Source organism: Rattus norvegicus, chromosome 6 (assembly GCF_021556685.1).
Source record: "Rattus norvegicus strain SHRSP/BbbUtx chromosome 6, alternate assembly SHRSP_T2T, whole genome shotgun sequence".
Classification (NCBI taxonomy): domain Eukaryota; kingdom Metazoa; phylum Chordata; class Mammalia; order Rodentia; family Muridae; genus Rattus; species Rattus norvegicus.
The window spans coordinates 116078554-116099999 of record NC_141539.1 but is presented as its reverse complement, the minus strand read 5'-3'; the positions used below and the strand labels follow the sequence as shown (position 1 = coordinate 116099999).

General features: G+C 39.7%; 1 protein-coding gene across 10 annotated transcripts in view; it reads left to right on the top strand.

Annotated features, from left to right (window-relative positions):
- The window catches only part of Cep128 (centrosomal protein 128), a 370684-nt gene that overhangs the window by 298468 nt on the left and 50770 nt on the right, over positions 1-21446 (top strand). For 5 of the 10 annotated variants that reach the window (XM_087554311.1, XM_087554308.1, XM_087554307.1 and 2 more), the window contains 2 exon segments: positions 6351-6440; positions 13218-13241. In XM_087554311.1, the coding sequence (XP_087410437.1) occupies positions 6351-6440; positions 13218-13241 (114 nt within the window). 10 annotated transcript variants of the gene reach the window in all.

Here is a 21446-nt window from a genome sequence, read left to right as displayed (position 1 = left end):
TCCTTTCCACTCCTGGTCCTTCCTACTCCTGTTCTACCTCCATCCTCAGGCCTTTGCATGTGACCTCATCACACGGTGAGGGTCGGTACAGGCAAGCCTTTGGCAAGTGTATAAAGAAGTAGGAAAGGGTGAAATAGCAGGAAGAGAATGCTATATCTCAAAGAATCACAGACAGTGGAGATAAATACTTCTGATGGTTACAATGCACTTCATAATTACCAAAACTCTTTACTGGAATGTAATGTAATGTCTAGAAGATATTTTTCAGAGCTATTCCCTGAAGGACATTAACTAATAATGACATTCTACCTTTCAGATGACTCATTATAGAATTTAATTTGTTTTAGTTGACTTTTAAAAATAGTTTTTACTCTTCTGTTTGAAGAAGTAGATGATGATGATGATGATGATGATGATGATGATGATGATGATGATGATGATTGCTTTTACAACTATTTTAGGGTTGGAGGGGTAGGTATTGGCTTTGGTTTTCCTACCTCCATGGCGTGCTGGTAAATAGGTTACAATGAATAACATTTTCTACACCCTTTACTTTGTACTAGCTACTTAGGAGCAGCCTGTGGCAGCACAGAGTATTAAGAGAAAAAAAATAGGATAAGGTATGAATTTATAGGTTTTTATTTTTTTTTAACAAGCTTGACAAATATCAATGCAGAGGGTTTTATAATAGAAAATAGTAATATAGCATTGGCAGGCACATTGCTGGAGATAACTAGGCAAGAAAAAAACACCATAAATGTGATGGACACACAGAAATAAATGCCCTGGCAGAAGTGAACAAAATAGTATATTAATATCTCAGCAGACCCAGGAGATAGCTGGTCCTACTGCTAAACACCCATGGCAGAGGCTGGGCTTCTGACAGACTGCCTTGGTCATTTCCAGTCTTCTGCTGTCAGTCATGCCCATTAGACTGTAGAGGACTAAAAATGAAGGGCCGGGCAACTGCTAAGTGTCCCTTCAAAATCATTTTCTAAAGGATGTAATGGTGAAATGGGTTCTATCCTCTCAGACAGATGAATTGGAGCAATTCACGCCCCAGAAATACTCATTTTCTTGGGAGCTCTGAAGTATTTTTAGAATTCTCAGTTTGAAAAACTGACAAATTGGAATTAACTGTTTAAGGTTTTATTAAGCTGGAAGGCCATGTGACAGCCTATCTGTTCCTAGGGCTGACTCTTGAGAGTTTCAGTGGAACTTCTATCAGCCTAGAAACCAGAATGTATCACATCCCACATCTACATATATCATGTTCGCAGGATGCTTCCTGCAGAACTGAGGCAAATGACTGTGCGTCTGCTTGTTCTAAGACACGGGAATAGAGGTGGGCATTCTAAGTGATGCATCAGCAAAAATAAACACGCATGATAATGGGGGAGGAGGGATACCCCCTTTGTCATTTTGTAGGCAAGACGATTAATAGCTCATTAAAATTACTCTTTTCTGAAGAGGTAAGGAGACTCACCAGCCTCACATTCCCTATGCGGTCCCAGCAGAGATGAATATTAGTAGCCTGTCTTGGGGTGAACAGGGTCTCCTCTCATTAGATTTGCACACTTCAATTTACTACGTCAGGAGGTCTCCAGAGAGCAAGGAAGCAAGCTCAGTAAAGTGGATTCCACCTGATATTCTAGTGATCATTAAATTTTATCACCCTCTCTTACCTGAAAGTGGCGACTTAATTTTAATTCCAATTTATGACGGAATAAAACTTGAAAATAGAATACCCCAAGAGAAGTCTTCTATCATCAAATATATAGAGGTTGTTTGACTAGGCTGTTTTCTTTTGAAACTAAAAGAAATATAAAAGTGAGCTGAGCTTTGTTTATTTATCTGTGTGGACGCACAGGTCCTCAGGAGCCAGCAGTTTTCAGAGCTCGGCCAACATGGGGGCCTAAAACAGAGGCACTGTTTGAAAGCTTTTACGAAGTGTGAGGCAAACCATAGTCTTTAAAAGCCCCTACTTCACTCTGTGACAGAAAGTTACTAAAATACTTTCAGGGGCAGTCTTTTTCAGACTAAGTTGCCCTCACAAGAGCGATTTATGCTTCTTCACCCACAACCTCCCTTGCAGCCAACTCACACAGGCAGCACGCGTTCCTCGATGACATGCTTAGAGCCCACTGTAGGCGCCAGGGGCACAGTTGTGGATTTACACAACCGCTCCTATTTCCTTCAAAATAAAAATGAGAGACAATCTCAGCTCATCATAGTGTTTAATGGTGTTAATGGGCTTGTCTGGGAGAGTCTACAAGTCTCCAGAGCCAACAGTCCCCTTACTCCTGGGGCACTTGCACGTGCATTGTGCCCCTTAATACTTTACCTCAAATACATACTACATGACACCCGTAATTGGGCCTACGATGTTGGAAGGCAGCCATATCAATCTGTTTTCTCTTCTACCTTCTGATAACAATTACAATTATGAAAAGAAGCATTTTAAGTTGTGACTGTCGTGAGCAGCCAACTTGAAAACCAACACCACACACATACCTTTCTGGGTAGAACAAATTTCCATTGACCCATGAAATGACCCTTGAGTTTGTAAATGTGAGCTGGATATTGCTAAAAGAAGCTGTAGTTGTCATTTCTGTGTTCTCACCTTTCCCAGTTTCTGACTGAGTTTTTGGAATGTGAAGAAATATTGTAGAGGATTTGTGAGTGTGGGTTCTTGAAAACTCACTGTGTTTAAGTCTAATAAACATTTCTGTGCTGTTTACTATTTCCTGTCAAATTGGGCTAAATCGAACATGAGTGTGGTAGATCATGCTTGTTAGGCAGAGCATTGGCCCTAAGGTTCCCAGTCAGCCTAGAATACAGAGTGTGACGTCTCAAAAACAAAGCCAACTACACGAGTAGCAAAAAGATTGTGTTGAATCATTCCCAAGTGATGTTCTGTGCATCAAAGGAGGAGGGAAAGCTCTGAATCGACAGCTACAGAGTAGTTCTTTATTTCATACACTGTGCTGATATAAGTCTATGCCATTTAGGCCTCACACAGTTCTCTAAGGTAGATATTTCTGTTCTTGTTAACTGATGAGAACACTAAAGCTTATGTAGCCAATAAAAGTCCAACTGGCTCCCATGCCTTGCATGAACTTAGCATATGTCTGTAGTGCACAGAGATACAAACAACTACTACCACCACTTCTGGTGCCTGAACTCTCCTTCTCCTCCTCCTGTCACTCCCCCTCTTCTTACTCCTCCTCCTCCTCCTTCTCTCCTCCTCCTCTTTCTCTTAACTCCTCCTCCTCCTCATATCATTACTATTTTTTCATTTTATGAAAATGATTGATTGACAGATATTTGATTAGAATACTAGCATTCTATTTCTTCGAAATAAAATGTTACAGGAAATTTTGTGAGCATATTAGATATGTTGGACAAGTCTAATGATTTGACGTTAATGAAGCATCTTGCTGACTTTCTATAATTTTGGAACTACTCACAAGCTCTTAAATACCAAGTTTATACACACAGAGTGGTGTGGACAATATCAGATAGATTTGGCTACTGACAGGCAAGCAAGATTTCATTTCATGGTTCAAGATGCTGAACAATCCAGAAAGCGCAAACCCTTCTAGGAAGGAGACAGTATCGTTTTTCTCTTTTCAGTTGTGCACCTTTGCGTTGTGCTTATTCATCGTGTTTTAAATAAACAGACTGAAGAAGTTGTTATTAAAACCCTCCGCAGGCTTCTTCAGTTTCAGTCTTAAACCAAGTTCAAAATATTCTGGCAAAAATTAAAGGCACCATTCAAACATTTCCATAAATTTTAAATTGTGTAAAAGGTAATAAAACTAAAATGAGCTGGAAAAATGGCTAATAGGCATTTCCTCATATCATAATCCATGATTGTTTTCAGATTTTAAAATTAGCTCTAATGCATTCTTGTTTTCCAGAGTCTGTACTGCATTTGTCTCTGGATTTAATCGTGTAGAACTTAATGTTTTAGTTTACAGTACGACGACACTAGTGTGTCTGTAAATGGCATGTAATGTCTTAATAGCTCTGTATTTGTTCCTGAAGGAAGGTAGAAAACACTGCCTACGTGCTGTCTTCTCCCTTTGTGCTTGAACAGACGTCCTGTTTAGAAGAGGGCCGAGTGCCTTTCTGGCATAAGGGATTTAAGGAAAAGGTCTCAGAAAAGGTTTCTGTTGGATCTCTAAAGCTGCACATGGAATAGCCATGATAACTAAAAAGGACTTCCTACGTGTTTAGGATTATTACAGAAGCTCATTGTCAGCATGTTGTCTTTCCTCTGGCCTCACATCCCAGAACTGTTAAGATGAGGGTTTCATTAACTTGCTCTTTTCAAGAATGATAGGTATACAGGACGTAGACCGAGACAGGAGGATTGCAGTTTTGAGGCCAGTCTGGCATACATAGCAGAAAATATAAGGAGGAAATAAAGAGAAAAAGGAGAGAGAGAGAGAGAGAGAGAGAGAGAGAGAGAGAGAGAGAGAGAGATGAAATAGATTCACTTGAAGTAGACATGTATTACAGACTATGCTTCATGTGTAAGCATGATTTGAAATTCAATACTAGCATTCTTAGTTTGTTTCTTTTACTATAAATAAAATCAATAGCAATCTGCTTTTGGGAGTTTGGGGGAATATTAAAATTAAGAACATATGCTAAAAGGAGCTAATACAAGTTTTAGTACCTAAAGTTTAAAAAAACTAGTGTTGATATTTGATGCAGGCAACTGAAAGAGATGTTTCAGTAGACAGTATGGTGTCCCTTTTTTTCTTTTTCAAACCTTGGAATTAAGAACAATCATTCTGATCTCTGGACCTTTGTATCACTGTCCACTCCTGTCATTTCCTTCTCTCTACGTCTTTCAATGGCTTTCTCCTTTGCCTCCTTTAAGCATCAGCTCAGGTACTGCCTCTTTAGAAGGACTAAGCCTTCCCAGCCTATGCACAGTAAACTCCCCCATATCACAGACACAGTCCCTGCACACCTTCTTTATTTATAGCTATGCTATCCTTTGAAGTGCGAGCTCCACAAAGAAAGACAGCCTTCATCTTCCTAACATCTGATGTCTAACATAGTGCCTATCCCAATAAATGTGAAGGAATTAAATACATAAATTAGTGGAAATGAAGGAGGGGGAAAGAAAGGAAATAAGGCATAGGAAGAAAATGAAAAATAAAACTTGTTAAAAGGAACAAACAATGTCCAGAGGAATAGTTTGTGGTGTGAGCGTTGGTATCTATGCCTACCCAACTTGTAATAGTGTAGTAAAGTTCACGGCACTCTTTTTCTTCTCCTCTTCTCTCTGTTCTTTCCTCTCCCTGCCGCGTATGTGTGTATGTGTGTGTGTGTGTGTGTGTGTGTGTGTGTGTGTACATATCAGCCTATCCTCTCTAGGAACACAGTGATCTCTGTCAAGTAGAAAGTAATTCTTAGCAGACATGTACATCTTTCTGTAACCACTGCTTTATTGAAAGGCCCGATTCTTGCTGCCCTCAGCTGTGCCCGTCTTATGCTCGAGCTCTGCACTATATCATGGAAACCCTGTGGATGGTGCATAAGCAATCACCAGGCTGTGTTCCAGTAGAGCTTAGTTTCAGGACACTGACATATTGACTTCATACAATTTCACATAGTAGTATTCTCCTTTGGTTTTGTTCAACCAAATAAAAATATAACGTCCATGTCAGTCCATGGTCCTGTGAAAACAGGCAGCTGTCTGGATCTGGCCACTCTCCCAGCTCCTGGATTAGCTCCATAGTAATCTAATGGAATTGCAGCAGCTTTAGGAATAAGTCTTTCACTTCTATGCTGATAGAATTTAGAGTAATTTAGCAGAGAAGGAAAGTCTAATATCACATGATTAGGCCTCCCTGGTCTAAAATCACTGAGTATCCTTCATGTTCCATTATCTATGGTAAACCACTCATGGTATCTGAGGCTGCCCAGGAGTGGGTACTGAAAAGCCATTAATTCTGCATACTCCCTCTCTTTTTAGACGTGAAAACTGACTATCCATTTCTTTCAGTGCAGTTTTGTGAAATCACCACAACTTGGGCACATTAAGCTAAATCCTGGTGTTCTTTATCCTCCTGGAAGGGACAATGTTTGGAATTTCAAGTGATGATTTCTCTAGACTTTGGTTTTAAGTGTAATAAGAACTTATCTGGGGAACCATTTTAAAACACTGTATGATGCTATTTTCTCTAAATGTAAAAATTCACAAATTAGTTGGAAATTATGGTGTGTCTTCATGTTATTTTTACCGCTGTATTATTTTGAGCACTCCCAATAACTTTAAGATAAGAGAGCACTTGTACTCTTTCGTAACTCCCATCTCTCTTAAACAGCCGAATCTGCTATTTAAGCTTCCACCTTGGGAAGAAGCTAGTCAGTCTGCAGTGAATTCTCAGAATGCATCTCATTTGGAAGATAAAGCAGTTAAGTATTTCATAGATAGGAATATTTAGGATATTTAAATGGAATAGCTGGAAATGCATTTGCTTTATTTTGGGACCTAAAGAATAATCCAGCCCTCAGGTATGCTTCCTACAGGGATGTGTAAACAAGTTACTCATTTCTTTTTCCTCTGAATCATTAGATATATTAAAAAACAAAACAAAAAACAAAAAAGTTACCCATTGGTTACACAGGGTAGATAAACTGAGGTTTCCACCTTTCTTCTGTGTCTCTCTGTGTGTGTATTAGGAAGTACAGATTAATAATAGTGTTTTAATTAAAGCTAAACTGAATAGGAAGAAGGAAATGTGACACACAGCCAAATAGTTTGTTTTAAAACCTCTAGCTCAGGTCTTGATTTTCCTCAGCTGCAGCCTCTCTGACGTGTAACACTGAGAGGTAGCTGCTCTCAGGAACATGTGGGAGGAACATGGCAACACCACGCAGAGGGTTGAGTCAATGACGCTGTGTGTAAACTAGGATGCAGATTGGTGGAATTGCACATAGGTGAGCCATTTAATCACCAGGCTAGGCTGTGTGGTTGTGCTATTTAAGACCCAACTGTGTCACACACAGGACAGCCTTACAATGATAAGGCTGGAATTCAGTCCTCAGGAGGAAGGAGCTTGGGCCAAAGAGTCCTGTGCTTATAGAGGTTTCTTGTGAACATTTTCTTCCAAGAAGCCCAGGGGATGTGTGCCCTTGAGGGTTGCAAAGGAAAAGTTATCCTCAGGGTTCTTGGTCCAGCTGCAGTTGGAAGCCATCAGGTTCATACCCCTGGTCTATCTGAAAATATAAGACCGCCCTAATATTTCCAACACATTTTTTTCATGACACAAGCCTGTTTATAAGCTGTAGCATAATTCAATACTGCAATTTGACCTGTGCAGGCTTCAGAGGTTTTTTTTTGTTTTTCTTCTTTTGCAAATGTGTGACTAACCTCACAGCTGGAGACCTGGAGTCTATGTTGTTAAGTGAAAATAAGTCCTTGAAAAATTACAGTGTGTTGGGTTCTGAGCTGCTGGCTTTCTTCCTCTACTCTCCAACTGCTATCCTTGCTTGTCTCTATGGGAATATTTCATCTTAAAAATCGCCCTGGCCACCGCCACAGGCTTTATTTTATGTTGATTTTTCCTGGTGCTATAGCCCAGATACCATACACTGAACACAGCCTGTTTATCCCCTGCAAGTAGCCATTTCAATGTGGAACCGGGCACATTATTACCTTCCACCATCCTCATTTCTTCAAGGTATTTTGTAAACACATGCCTACACACCCCATTGCTTTGTGTCTTAAAGGAGGCATCTTACAGGAATCCTACATTTTAAAAGATAAAAGTCATTGCTTTCTTATTTTGAAATAGAGTAAAAAATAACTTTGGTATTAGTTTTATTGAGTTGAGTGGAAGGATTTATAACATCTTGAAACAAAACTCGCCTTCCTCTTTTCAGGCTGTATTTTCTATTCTGACGTCTAGAGACAAACCTCCAAAGCTTCTTTCACCACCACCCCTATTTCCATTGCTCATTTTACAAGTGATCACTCAGGTCCTCCTGCAGGGCCCTCAACAGTAGATACCAAACTGTACCCCATCCTTGTGGAGTGCAATGTTTGTTACCTTCTCCAAAACAGCCAGCTGACCTGTCATGGTCAGTAATGACTTCATAACAAGCAAAACCACCATCTAAGTGCTAATCTGAGATTGAAGCAGAAGGAAGGCATAGAAGACAGCTGTAGCCCACAGGTCTCCATCTTGACAACAATAATACCCAAGAGAATATACTGGAAAAGTAGAGAAGCTGCTTTGAGTCTGCTTTTAAATCCTATGATTATCTCTGTGTCTCAGGCACTTGCCACACCAAGGCCAAATGACTCAAAGTATTATTAGACACTCTGTCAAGGCCAGGATTTGGCATATCTCTTTAAACTTGCTTTTCTTGGTAAGTCTACTTGGTCATTTACTGATGGCATTTTAAAATAAAAAACTTCATGTGTTACCGTGGGTTTTTTTTTTTTTTCTCTTTTCATTTTTTTCATTCGTTTTGATTTGTTGGTTTGGACCATGAAATAGGTTAGTTTGAAAAATAAAAGCATATAAGTAGCTAATGAAATGACTAATAGACAGGTGGTATCTAGTGAGATGAGGTGACAATAATCTCTTTGTGCCCAGTGATGGCTAAATTGAGCTTTGGATTATTGGTACACCAGTGCCATTCATCTAGTACCATCTAATCTCAAGCTTCTGAGAGTCTAGGCTAACCTTGTTTGCCTACTGAAAGAGAGAATGCAATTCCATGTATGCATCATAAGTGAATGTAGTATATTCAGAGCCAGTTTTTGTTATATTGTAAAAGCTTTTGATGTTGTTATTTCACTATCATTTTATTAAAATCGCTCTACAAAATATCTTTTGGTGACAGTCAAAATCTTTGTTCTTCCATTCTTTGGACTATCTTGACATTTGAGGAAGAATGCATTTAAGATTGTGTCTACTGTTTTGGTTATTAGCCAACTAAGCAACTATTAAATACAACAGCTTGCTTTGAGGAAATACCCAGAAGGAAAAATGTATATACTATGTGCATTTGGTTCCTTAAAATACCCTTTGTTAAAGGGTTAACAGGTACAGTGTGATTGTCCCCTAGAGAGGGTTAACATTAGACCTGGTGAGATGGCTCACCAGGGAATATGCCTGCAGTGCAAGCATGAGGGCTTGATTTCCATTGCCACTTACAAAATTGGGCATCTTGGTTTATGAATGTAACCAAAGCAATGGGGAGCTGGAGAGAGGAGGCTTCAGTCTTGCTGGCTCCTTAGTCTAGTCAAATGATCCAGTTCTAGATTCAGTGAAAAGCCCTGTCTAAAAAGTGAGGCAGAGCCTGATTGAGGTAGATACCCAACATTGACACCTGGCCTCCAGCCACTGCACAAATGTGTGCACGAACACACAGAAGAGTTGGTATTGACAAGAGGGAACGGCTGTGTGGTAGTCTTTGGGTTATTTCCTTCTAGAATAGGCCATGTGCTTTTAATAGGAAGATGTCTTACTGGAATTTTCTTTTTGAAAACTATATTCCCACCACTTTCCCCTATTCCAAAGAGGATTGCCAAATTGTTTTATGTAAAGCTTTGGCTTGGAACAGACAGACTCATCTTGTGTTTGTATACCTATGTTGTTTTTCTCCTATGTTCAGGATAGATTTAGAGCCCGCTGTGAACACGCTGTGTGGTTGTAATGAGGGCACTAGAGTTCTTCAACTGTACGGTTCTATGGCAAATAAGTTCTTGTATCTTGATCTGTAAGCTTCTAATTCATCTTTTAAATGTGATAACTAATTCAATGTGTCTAATTGATTGGTTCAGCTGATTCAAGTGAACTGTTAGTGATCCACCATTCAGATACCAGTGAGCCATGTCATGCTCATTCCCAACCTAGCTGACAGTCCTGTCCCGTCTGCAGTGATATTAATGAATTTGCCTCCGTTCATTCCTGAATTCTAATGCACACTCCATTGTGACCATAAGTAAATGAATATTTATGGTTCACAGCAGAGCGTTCACCTCATCCTGAAAAGTTAAAATACATTTTAACAGTATGCATGCTGGAAGCTTCCTCCCAAATATAGCTCTGTCTCCATGACCTGTCAAGCTGAGAATAAATTAGAACACAATGTCCAGCTGCATTATCCTCACTAGATAGTGTATGATCGTCAGGTGGAAGAATAGCTGTTAGCCCTGCACGTGTAAGCCAGCGACTGCGCGGCCCGACTGTGACAGGCCTGTAAATATTAAAATTATTCTTTTTTGCCACTGTAGATGTTTCTTAAATTTTGCTTAGAATAAAAGAATGGTAGAAAAGGAATTATCTAATCACATGTGCATGCACACACACACACACACACACACATACACACACACACACACACACACACGTGTGATAACACTGTAGATTTTATCCTCCCTAAACATTGTTCCTTCAAAATATTTGAAGGAACTTTCTCCTTTGATTTCTTTTTGATATTGTTGTTGTTTAATCTTCTATTCCCCTTAGAAATTAACATTTTTTGCCTCTGCATTAGTCTAGTTTCTTTTATCCTCATGACTGTTATTGGTTATCCAGAAATATTTCATAAAGCAGAAATAGATTTGCTTAATTCAATAATTTATTTGTACACTAATTTAACATCTTATTTTTGGATGATTTTATATACAGTAAATGAACTGGCAGACCTTAGATAGCTTTGTGGAGTCTCCCATTGTCTTAAAAGCCCATACAAAACTATGTAGGAGTATGTTGTATATAATGTGCATTTTCCTGGGAAGATATCTTTTCATCAGACACCCAAATCTATAACCGTAAAGATAAAGTCACTAATCCAGACCCTAAAATAGTTTTATTATCATGACAGTATCTTCATCACTTTGGAGACTGTCTTCCCCTGTCTTTAACTACCCCTTCAATGTCACTATGTTTTTCAAGGTTTAGACTTAGAAATAAGGGTTTTAAAGGGTTTGAGACCGCAGGTGGTGCTCGAAGATAAAAATCTATGGAAACAAAATCTGGCAATTCAAAAAGGAAAAAGAAATGGGTCGGGGGCAAAAAAAATCAAACACAAACCTCACCACTGAAACGTTTAGTAGAAACGCAACGCTTGCCTTTTTGGCCAGGTATGGTATTGTAGCTTCATAAGTTTTGAAAGCTTGTAAATTTAAAGAAGGAGTCCTTTCCTCTTAAGTTCTGCACTGAGACTTTGACCCGTATGGTCATGCTCAATAACCAGAGCAATGACCAGACTCATATTAACTGTTGTTGTTTGACAACTGGAATGAATAAAATGTAGGTTACAAAGAATTTCATATTTCCTTATTTTAAAAAAATCTACATCTGTTTTATCTGTGCATGGAGTGCGCCTGGAGAGGTCCACAGATATCATCTATGAGTTGATGGTCTTCTATCGTGTGGGCCCCAGAGATCAAACTCAGGTGGTCAGGCTTGTGGCAAGCACAGCCTCCTCTGACTATTTTTTGTGTGTTTGTTTTTGGCATTCATTTTCCATTGCAACCTGACTCCATTTCCTCTCGTGAAGCAGGGAGGCAAGTAGGCGTTAGTAGGCGCATGGAGATGTGGTACTGATAGGCCTTTATGTTTTAAACAGATGGTGTTTTTGACTGTTTGGGCCCATAGTCCTATGACTAGGCACATGTTTACAAATCATACAGATGTTTAGATAGAATTCAGACATATAGTGTACATCACGTTATCTTTGCTATAGTGTGATCAGAATGAAAGCAGATGGAAATCTAATTAAGTTCTTCTGTTTTGACGTTATATGAATTTACTTATTTCGAGCCATTTGAAATGTATTTTCTTAAAGCATAGCAATGGTAAACAGGATCAGCCCACAGAGCATGGTATGGGGGAACTTCAGTGCATGTAAGGATTATAAACATTTGGCATCTATACATAGTGGTTCATATGTAGTGGCCAGGGCAGCCTTGTCCACTTAGTCTGTACAAGATGGTGAAGCATTGTGGATGGTGTTGCTGTGGGTTTGCTGGGAGTAGGAAGCCTGATAGCGCAGAGCAGAGACAGTTCAAGGCGCCATACGCATATGTACTCAAACATGACACTAATTAGTCACCAGGGAATACTGATTTAATGCAACTTGTGGTGGTGAAAAGAGGAAATGTTTTCCAACATGCCAACAAAATGGAACTGAGCAAATTGTGCCACTGAGTGGTCCATTTCGGGTAGACTTTTCACATACGTGATGTTAATATGCTAATTTGTGCCCTCGAGATCAAATGTTTGCAGGTTGTTCGTCTGTTTCCCAGTGTCAGGACTGGGGACCACAGAACTCCTCAGGGGAGAGTCCTTGGGTTTTCGTGGGACAGAGAGGTTACTAGTGAGGACCTCTTTCATTCTGCCTCTAGTTCCATGATACCATGGAGAGCAGAGGGTGAGGGGGGTCAATGAATCACAGTCTAGTTAAGGAAAAAGATTCTAGATTCTGAAGATTCCTCCAGTTGCTCAAAGGGCTTTGGGCCCTGGAAAATCTGGCCTTCGCCTTGACCTTCAGACTTAGCTTCCTCTCAAATCCAGGTTTTAAACTTGGGGACTATGTCCACCTTGACCCTTCACCTCTAGAGAGTTGTGATTACAGGTGTTGATTTCAAAACCTTTTCTGTTCTCGATCATTTGGCTCGTTACAAGATACTGCTGTCTGTGGCTCCTTTAAAACAGGTTCTTCTGTAATTTAAGATCTATATCTGTTCCATAGAGTGACTACATAGCAGGGCCCTCTAGGGGTCAGGGTTGGCTCCACGGAAATCCTTCTCCATCCGTATTTAACTATTGAAGTTATGTCTAAGTTCTACTAGGGCACAGGCTTTGCTGTCTGCCTGAGGGGCTGGTGTTTATGTGACAGTGCCACTGTTACCACCCGGCTGGGAAATCACGTCAGCACATCCTGAAGTGGAAAATAAGAACAATGTATTAATGATATGAGCTATCCTCTTAGGAACTGGGTGTGAATCGATCACATTTACTATTAAATTAAGCCCAGCAGTCCTGTTCAGCAACAGGTGCACTAAGAAAAGGTATTTGCGTCTTTCCTGCCTGCTTTTCCGTTGCTGACATCATCTGAATAACAAGTTTTCCATTTTTATCATAATATTTTGCTAATGATAGGTAGACAGAAAACCCTGCCTGCATACAGCATTGCTTTAACAATTCTGAATTCTGCTTCATTTGCAGGACCGAGTAAATGCATTACAGATGGTAAGTGGGGGCCTTCTCCTTCTTGTATTAGAATTACTGCTCTCTGATGTGGATTTCAGAGCCCACCACTGGAAGCAATTCCAGAGAGCATTTCTAAAATTACCGCTAAGATCCAAAGTGGGGAAGGTGCTAAACTGCGTCTAAAAGGTAGGTGGATGTAAACTTTTTGGATGAAAACTTCAAAATAAAATTGTGACTGTATAGAAGGAGCTGAAGCTGTCTCAGGAGGGACATGCCAAGATGTGCTTGCCGTGGGGAAAGGGATTAGTGTAACTACGCTCCAGGCCGGCCGTGTATTGTTTCTGCGTGTCACCTCAGAGCAGCAAAGTACAGGCCTTTAACATTGTTTTCAGTTTTCATCATTATCTCCCCCTTTAAGAAAGAAATCCATGAAACTGGATCAACCTTTTTGTGACAACTTTACTTGAAGAAACCTAGCATTGGGGAATAATTTTAAGCATCTAGCTGTTAGCAGTACATGATTGCATTTATTTTATTTAAAAATGATGAATTTTAAAATATAAGAAAGAAACCACGTGCCTGCAGTTGAAGTGAGTAGGTAAAGTACAGCATTTTCACCACAGAGTGCGGTCATGGTAGGAGAGGCTTATGTTGTAATTCCAAATGAAAGCGAATTCAAGAAACCAAATCCCGTGTACCAACCAAGAAACAGATGCACGAAACAGCACACACACAACAGGCACTTGTACGATAAGAGTTACGGTTTGTGATTTCTTCTCTGCATTCCCAGGTTTAGAAAATACACCTGTTTTACTTTGATAAGCATTTCTTCACAGCAGCCATGTGAATCAGAAAAAATAGGACTGGGGGTGTGGCTCAGTGCTGAAGGGCCTGCCTCGCATATGCAATGGGTGGGTTTGGTCACCAGCACCACACGAAATAAAGGGAAGTTAGAAAACCAGTAGAATAAAGTAGAGTACTGCTTTACGGCAAAATACTGTGCAGTATAAAAAGGCATATTTGAAGAAGTAAAGATTGCCGTGCTCTTGATGGGGGCAGGAGATAGCAGTGTATAAAGCCTTGATACAAATGCTGGACATGTATAATTTTTGCATTAAACAGTCATTAGGAAACTACATTAGTACTAACAGTATCTTGGGAATACTGGGATTTCTCTTTTGGTAAATTTTTAATGTACAGAAAGTTATGACACTTCTTTAAGCAATAAAGCTAATAAGTAAGTCTCTGTACTTTAAGAAATACAAATAAATGGGCCTGTTTTTATTAAGTGACACTGTCTAAACTCTTAAGTAATTTCTTCCCTTGACTTAACCAGACCGCTCAAAAAGTTCACTCCCCTTTCCCCCTTCAGTGTCGCAGAATGGAGGAGTGCAGTGTCTGTCTTTCTCCACGGTTTTATTGTGTTCCAGGAGTATCTTGCCGACAAGTTTACGAGTTGAATATTCTTTTAAAAACATGAAAAAAATCACAATATGTGTATTTGCAGATGTAGACTGAAAGCACAAAGTACTGTATATGCACATCTAGAAAAGTGTGTCTTGACTCTGCACCTGTAAAAATGGCTAATGTTAAAATAATTTTAGCAAATCATACTGGTGAAAGAAAAACCTTGGGGAAGCATTGAAGCCCAGTGTTGGGTTGCCATTATCATTGTGGCCATGTGTTATTTTTGTTTAAATATCTGAACTGTATCAGTGTGATATCCAAAGCTAAAAGTTACATCAATGCAAAGTCTTTGTCATTTCCTTGTATTTGCTGGGTTTTCATATGCCTAACACCTTTCCTAATGAAGTATCACGCAGTAGAGTCTTAAAGGTCTTTTACAAAGGTCCCCTGGAACCAAAGGTAAAAATTAAAAGTCATCATGAGAAAAATAAAAATGATTAAATGGTCTGCAGTTGGTACAGTACCAGTTTTCTCAAAAAAATAATTATCATAAGTAAAACCATAAAAATTAAAATGCTTGGTAATAATATTAATGCTCAAATATTATGAAGTCTTTTGACTTCATGTGACATTATAAGAAGCAGAATTTAATTCACTCGGTAGGCTCTTCAACTGATAAAGTATTTTATAGTCCATAAAATCAAATATGCTGAAAGCAATCTGAATCATTTATTATTCTCTCATAATTCAGCCTCTAGACTATAGGCACGTCTTGGTGTCCCACATTTGGCTGTGGCTATGAAGGTCACCAAAAGAATCACATGCCGGGTGTGTGTTGTGGGGGAGGGATGTCACTTGGCATTTCATTATTCCATTAGGGGTACCGATGATTGATTATTTTAAGGGTTTATCTAGTTCTAATACCCCAGAGCATGCTGTTTCTTCATCATCCTGTGATGTCATTTGACAGTTGTCACCAGTGACCTGTCTGTTTATGCGTCTACCATTTCTTATTTTTCTGCTTCACCATCAAATAAGTTCCTTGGATTTCAAAGTATGTGTTGTTTGTAGATGAATCCTTAGGATCTGTCAAAAACTCCACATATAAATGGTAGACATTGCATTGCATAAAAAGTGTTGAGCTCCATATACCCTAATCTTATCCAAGACTGTACCTAGCTATGAAAGTATAGCTATCAGTTCAGTAGTTGAGGGGAAAACTTCCCAGAAGTATATTAATTAATTTCTGGTTCTTTCCAGATCGTACCATACACTATTTGGCATTTTAATAAGTACTAACCATTTTCTCTGTTTACAGAGTTTTCCTTAAAAGGAAACCCCTTCACCCAAAATATGGCAAGTTGCTTACCAAATAAAAATAAGTGATTACCAGAAGAAAATGTGGGACTAAAAGCCTCAGATTACTGGCAGTGGTAATATGGGATTTGTGTGTTTCTTGGGCACTTTGAAGGGACTGTGTTGACTGAAGGAAAAGGAAAATAAGCTGTCATCAGTGCCCTTAAGGAGGTTGTAGTCAGATTGAGTTGAGATGTCACTTACATATAAGTGAGTTACTGCCGGGAAGTAAAATGCACCGCTCCCGGGACTTGAGTGGGAGAGAGAATGCACAGTGCAGCCGCTGTTACAAAAGAGACATTGGTAGGATAAATTAGAGCAACATTGTGTCTGGGCACATCATAAAAATTACAGGTTTTGAAGTTTGAAGACATGATGAGGAGGAAAGATTTATCTGTGCAGTATGAAGGATTAGTAGTGTCATGCAGAAAGAGGCAAAGGAGGCTTCCACATGAGGGTGTAATCGAAGTGAACATGGGATTTGTTACACCAATACTCTTAAGACAGTTGATGTTATGACTCTTGTGTAATCATAAAACGAGCTTCTGTCAAACATGCTCATTTAACTGCTTAATGATGGCAGGAACCGGATATTATAATTGATTCAAAAGAACTGCGGAGACAGTAGATGAGGGAAGGAAGGACAGGGGGAGGAGAAGGGAATGGGAGAGGCAGGGACCAAGAGAGGAGGGAGGAGGCTTGCTGAAGTAAATTGGGTTCTTCCATAGTAAAATATTAAATCAATTGCAAGTAGACAAACTTAATTATCTGTGAGTAGGAATCATTGACTGTCAGTTCTCTGCAAGTTGGAACTTCACAAAATCAACAACAGTGCCCGGTGTAGAGATCTGGTAGGGTCTGAGCATCCAGACGGGTGTGCTCAGCAAAAGCTACTGAAGCACATTGCCAGGCCGCATGCTTGCTCAGGAGAGAGTCACTGCAGCCTTCGACAAGGGCACAGTTTACAGTAGTAAGAGCTATTAACCGGGGACTGTGAAATGCAAAGCAAAGAGTTTGGGGGAAGCCACCCGAGGTACAAGTCACTTCCTTTTGAAAAGCAATTTGTACTGGTTGGCACTGGATGCTGAGCCATCCTTGGGAGGAATTCTAGCTTTTCTTTGGGCACGAAGGTTAGGAGCTGAGAAGTGGTAGATTTTTTTTTAATTCCATAGAGAGCTGTTAATGGCTTTTATGCCCTTACCTGTGTTTTGAAATATGGTAAAAAAAAAAAAAAAAAGACAGGGTGTGGCCGCTCTGCCCATGACAGAGTGGTGTGTGCAGACTATAAAGAAAGCTAGGAAGGGGCAACTTGGATGAAAGCCAGCTGTAGAAATGTGCTTGGGAAAATGAAAGGTTGAGAACAGTCAGTGGTGTCACTTTTCCAATAAAGGACTAACAGACTCAGTAAATGGAGGTCAAGGCTGAGAGGAAGAGGAGGGCTAGTGAGAAAGTAAGAAATTGAAGGAGAAGTCACAGCGACTCACTATAGAGCATACATTCATTTTTCACATACTTTACACATCTCCCTCTGTGTTATTTCTATGAACACCTTGGTACTTTAGAGTCTCGGATTCTGTTATTGACACTTGGCATGACTACAATATCACAGACAGCCCATATAATAGTGGGGATTCATTAAGATGAAATTAGTTTCTCGTAGCAGCTCAAGCATAATGAGTTCTTGGAAGGATGGAGTCATGGCCGAATCTAGGAGACAGGCTCTTCTTTTTGCTCTGCCTGCCTCAGTGTGATCCTGCCTCGTCCATCTGCGGTCATTATGACAGCATTAGAAGTAGTAAAAGAATGAGATAAAGGGATACAGGGATGTATACACCATTTAATGAAACCTGAAAGTCACACACACACACACACACACACACACACACACACACACACACACACACACGTTTCTTTTTATCCCAGAGCCAGAATGAAATCACGCAGCCATACATCAGCTCCAAGGTTTAAAAGAGTAACTGTGTCAACAATAACCATTAGGAAATTTCAGTGCACCCTTCCAAGCAGCCCACAACTGAAAATATACATTGTAGTGGGACTTGTAAAATAAATTAAGTATGTCAGATCAGGAGAGGGGTACTTCGTGAGAAATGTAAGTACTTACATGCTTACATAAAACAGAGGAGATGGGAATTCAATTCACACAAACGTAAAGAAATCTAAGCCCCCAAAGTGGGAAGACTAGAAATCAATGAATTGGAAAGAAGTAGCCATGCAGTGGTCTGACGAAGTGAAGCTTGGTGACTTAACCTGCAAATTTGGTCTGAGCAGCCTGCCTTGGTGCATGTGAGCATTGTTACCTATGGGTGAGGATATGATCCCAGGAGCTGTAGAATTTGAAAAGAGGCGTGCTGTGTCAGATACATTTGGAATGTCAGGGGAAATGACCAGATTCCCAGAAAGTGTCATTTTTAGGCCTAAGAGTAAAGATAATGGATAGACCCATAACTAAATTCCTAAAAATTTTCTCCCAAAGGGCCACCAAAACAGATTAACTTTAGATCAAAGTTCCCAAGTAGTCTAGAAAGTTAAGCTTTGTAAAAGGTTTTCCAGAGACTAAGAAAGAGAGCAGGTGCACAGCTTGTGTTCTGAGCTATGTGATTTTACTATAAAACCAGACAGAGAGTAAATAAAGAAAATTAGTGTTTTTTCAATTATTAGTATGCGTACAAGATTAGTATACCAAATGACTAGAAAAATAAATTTTTAATGTTTTATACAGATTTATTTAAAACTGTAGTCATGACTAAATTGATGTTGTTCCTGGAATATAGACTGGTTTAGCATTAGAAAATTAACCAATGTCATTCAACACACTAGTAATTTAGGGATGATTCTGTAAGGTGCTGGTCTTCATTCATTATCATGGGAATGATAAATAAAACTACAAAGAATCTTCACTTTCCTTAACCTGTATATGTGTGTGTGTGTGTGTGTGTGTGTGTGTGTGTGTGTGTGTGTGTGTGTGTGTGTGTCTGTGTGTCTGTGTGTCTGTGTCTGTATACACATGGTTTTGGGGTTTTTTGTTTGTTTTTTTTTTCTTTTTTTTTGGAGCTGGGGACTGAACCCAAGGCCTTGTGCTTGCTAGGAAGTGCTCTACCACTGAGCTAAATCCCCAACCCATACACATGTTTTTTGACCATGATATATTTTCCCCAAAACAAAGAGAATTGAAACATGTTATTAGAACCTAGTTTTTTTTAATGTTTGTTTTACTTCAAAATGGTTATTGCCACCACCTCTAACAGTGATTTCCAAAGATAATTAGTGACACTCAGTGTGACATCCTACTAGGGTAACATGCTCCCCTGGACATGCCAAGCTCTGTCAAGGAGTGTCAGGCACAAACAGGATGGAAAGGATCACCCTTCCCGTCCTTCATGCTGCATATACGTTGTCTACACTGTGCTGCCTGAACAGGCTGCTGTGCCTTTCGGGTCTCCTTTCCAACAGCAAGTGCTGTGGATGGTTGAGCATGCCAACGGAGGAGTGGACAGTAAGCATTCTTGTTATACCTTCCAAGCCATAGAGTGGACGGTTAGTAAGTAGGCTACAGTCCTCCTGTTCATCGGGTGCTTTCCAGCATTTTGCTTCCAATGAAGTTGAAAGGGAATTTAATCAAACTGAGAAATTACCTAATTAATTTTGCATGACAGATCACTATGTAGTCATTGTCATAAAAAGAGGATGGCAGTCAAAGAGTAAGGGTGATATGAGAACACTGCTTTCATATCCTTGTACTATCATGTGCAGAAAACTCCTCAATGATTAAATCTATGAAGAGAAAATACAAAGAAATACAATGGAACCCTGACTTACAGAAACAGAATCAGCCTACTCCTGAATACACAGGCTGATTGGGTGCAGAGAAGGTGTACTATCCTCCTCCCAGCAAGTTATACACTTTGATTTCTTTTCCTTTTGTTATCATTTCATATTTAAGAATTTTTCTTAAAATTACTTACAATGATAATCTAGCCCACAAGAAATAGATGTAGCATCCATGTAAAGTTTGTGGTCACCAGAAATTTTAGAATGTAGTTTGTCTCTATACTTGTATGTTTTTATTCCAAAGTATGACAGAGTAACAAATATACAAGTATAACACACTATAAAATTTTTAGAAATATAATGGAAAAGGACAGCCATAAAATTAGTGGTTTTCATGTTTTCTTTTTTTTAACTTTCTAAGTTCTTACTTTTTTTAGAGTTTCAAATTTTTGTTTATTTACATCCTAAATGGTGTCCCCTCTTCCAGTCCCTCCCCCCACCCCCTTCCCCTTCTCTTCTGAGAGAGTGGGCACCCCCCTCTCCCATGATCACACATCAAGTCTCTGCAGGGTTAGGTTCATCCTCTCCCACAGAGGCCTGACAAGGCAAAGAGCGCCCAGGGTCTAGCTTAGTTGACTCTGTTGGTCTTCCTGTAGAGTCCCTGTTTCCTTCAGGGACTTCAGTCCCTATCCCAACTCTTCCATAAGACTCCCTGAGCTTAAGTTTGACTTGGTTTTTCTAATGGCTTATGTTTGTCTAATGTTTGTCTGTGGGTCTCTGCATCTGTTTCAGTCAGCTGCTAAGTAGAACCTCTCAGAGGTTAGTTATGCTAGGCTCCTGCCAGCAAGCGTAACAGAGCATCATTAACAGTGTCGGGGATTGGTGCTTCATGTTCTCTTTTAAAATTCTCTTTTATTCTTTGAAAATTTCTTATGGTATAGCACTATGCTGATCACACCCACCTTCCAAGTTCCTCCTTCAATACCCCTTCAGGCTCTAGCACATTTCTGTCTAAACTTTGCCTCTTTGTTTTTTGTTGTTGTTGTTGTGGTTTGCCCTGAAGTTATCTGTATTTTGATGCTAATTCCACTGCCCCAAGGTGACTTCACCAGAACCACCTCCCCATTGAATGTGTAAAGTACAGGTGAGGGGCTGGTACAGGATAGAAGGAGGCCTGTCATTGGAGGAGAAGGAAGGATGGGCGGGAGAGAGTTTGAAGGAAGAGGAGGAGACTATAGGAGAAGGAGAGACAGGGAGAGGCCATGGCAGGTGATGTTAAGATTCTGCTCTGTGTATTTACAGGTTGTTATTAATGTTCCTAAGGGATGGATGGTACCAGGCTTTGTATGTTTAAGTGGGCAATTATATCTTACCAATTGGGTCAAAGGTTATTGTGTTGTGTGTTCTTTTATGTGAAGGTTTGAGTGTAGGAAAGTGTGCGGCTGGGATGTGTTTCTTCCAAGATATCTAGCAGATATCTTGGGGGCACTGAGGTGCTAGACCTAGTGAGATAAAAGACCACAATACATTATTATTTTTATATTTTTACAACAACATCTTTTTGTAAGATAGATAGATAGATAGATAGATAGATAGATAGATAGATAGATAGATAGATGCCACCGAGTCCAGTCTATGATGCCCCTTGTATGCATCTATTTGGGTCTATCTGCTTAGCATAACCACCACCAA